Source organism: Aplysia californica, unplaced genomic scaffold (assembly GCF_000002075.1).
Source record: "Aplysia californica isolate F4 #8 unplaced genomic scaffold, AplCal3.0 scaffold00660, whole genome shotgun sequence".
In the NCBI taxonomy this organism is placed as follows: domain Eukaryota; kingdom Metazoa; phylum Mollusca; class Gastropoda; order Aplysiida; family Aplysiidae; genus Aplysia; species Aplysia californica.
In genome coordinates this window covers 24357-26215 of record NW_004797930.1, presented here as the reverse complement: position 1 = coordinate 26215, position 1859 = coordinate 24357, and the positions used below count along the sequence as shown (strand labels likewise).

The 1859-nt window shown below is 43.5% G+C and overlaps 1 protein-coding gene across 1 annotated transcript; it reads right to left on the bottom strand.

The window, feature by feature from the left end:
* Window positions 1-1174: 1174 nt before the first annotated feature.
* On the bottom strand, window positions 1175-1542 carry LOC101859666 (homeobox protein Hox-B6-like; the record flags this gene model as incomplete). The annotated part of the gene is made up of 1 exon (XM_005108103.2): window positions 1175-1542. A coding segment is annotated over one exon (368 nt), but the record flags the coding sequence as incomplete, so codon positions are not given.
* Between the last annotated feature and the right edge of the window lie 317 nt (window positions 1543-1859).

The window sequence follows — 1859 nt, the reverse complement described above, 5'->3', positions numbered from 1 at the left end:
AACAGTTCCGCTTTTAATTGACGAACTTGTACAAAGTTGTAAACAAACAATCGGGAACGTGTATCCAACAGTTCATGATTAAAGAAAGTGTTTCATTGTCCAACCAGGCCGCATGAAGATTTACTGGTTTCGAACTCGTAGACTTCACCCCAGAATCCTTGATTGCAGAAACCGTAACCGTAACAGTTCCCCTCTCCTTTGAACCTGCATGGGATTGTTCGCTGGCTACCTCTCGTATGTCATGCTCTTCGCTACTCTTCTGTTGTTTCAGTCTGTCTTTCTGTCTATATGGTGTGTCTGTCTGTTAGTTTGTCTGTTCGTCTATCAGTCTGTCTATTTGTCTTGAATTTCCTCACAGTCAATGAAAGGCATCGTGGCCGTGTGTTTCTCTTTGTCCCAGGCAAGGTATTATTGTTGACATCAAAACCTGAAATTGTATCCAACAGTTGATAGAAGAGTTCAAATTTTTGTCCAAAAAATCAACACTCGCTTTGGCGACCTATATCATACCGAAGCAGACAACGAGAATCATAGCTCTGTAGTCCTGTTAGCCTTAAGTCATCCTAGTTAAGGAATTCCATGTAGGTATGTTTGCATCCACAGAAACATAATTTAGGTCATCAAAGGGGTGGGGCGCTTCCACCCTGCATGTCAGGCCCAACCGGAGCGGTGCTGAGCACAATGTCCAAGCAGAAAGACGTGGGTACTTCGCTAAAATACCTCCACAACGTGGGGATCGAATTCACGTCTTTTGCGTGTAAGGCTCGAAGCCTAACCGTCACACCACAAACACCGGTGAGCAATGGGCATGAGCAAGCAAAGCAAAGTATTATTATCGTCCACTGCAGGACCCCGATGACGTCATATCCGATGGACGCACAAATGAGCAGTCATAAATATGGCAAACAGAAAGCTGACTTTGGCTTTTTCGCGCCCTCTCATGACGACGACATGATAGACGATATTCTGTAAACAATCTCCCGAATCAAAGAAGTGGTCACAAAATGGTAAACCGGCAAGGTCTCTTGGCGTTCATATCTACAACTCAAAGACAGGATTCAGTGTCAGTTGAGGATTTGTATGTTGTTCTAAGATTCTGAAATGGAAATAACAATAAGAGTAATAATAATATTAATATGACATTTCTTGAGTGCGGACTCGAGAGGTCTTATAGTCATCTAGTGTCGTGGCATAGCGCTAGGTTTGGAACTGTCAACCCTTCGAGACCGGCACCGTGCTGACAGGAATCCCCGTTGACCTTCTCGAACTGAATTTCCCGCATCCGCTTCTTCTGCTTCATCCTTCGGTTTTGGAACCAGATTTTCACCTGGGTTTCGTTCAGGCCCAAAGCGGCGGCGATTTCAATCCTGCGTGCCCGTGTGAGATACTTGTTGAAATGGAATTCCTTCTCCAGCTCCGTGAGTTGTTTGTTGGTAAAGTTTGTGCGTCCACTTCCGGCAGCGCCACCGGAAGCGCTGTTCTGCGTCTGCGTGGAGGAGCCGTTGGCGTAGCCGTTGCTGGCAAACTCGGATGTCTTTCCAGCTGAAAAGAAAGAGACAAAAAGAAACAATAAGTATAAAACGCACGCATAAAATGTACATATTTTAGTTCAATAATATGAGTTAAGTACGCTGAGATTTGTCTCTAGTATTAATTAATTGATTGCTTGTTTTCTCATTTATTTTGAAGCAGTTTCTTTCGTTTTTGTAAGAATTTCGCCGCTCTTGCAACAAATTAAGGTCATATAAGTGCGGAGATTAGAGGTATTACAAAAGGTAACAAACAAAAGAAAAGAGAAGAGATGAGGACGATAAATGTTTGAAGGGAAATAAAAAACAAACCACACCAGAGCCAACCTC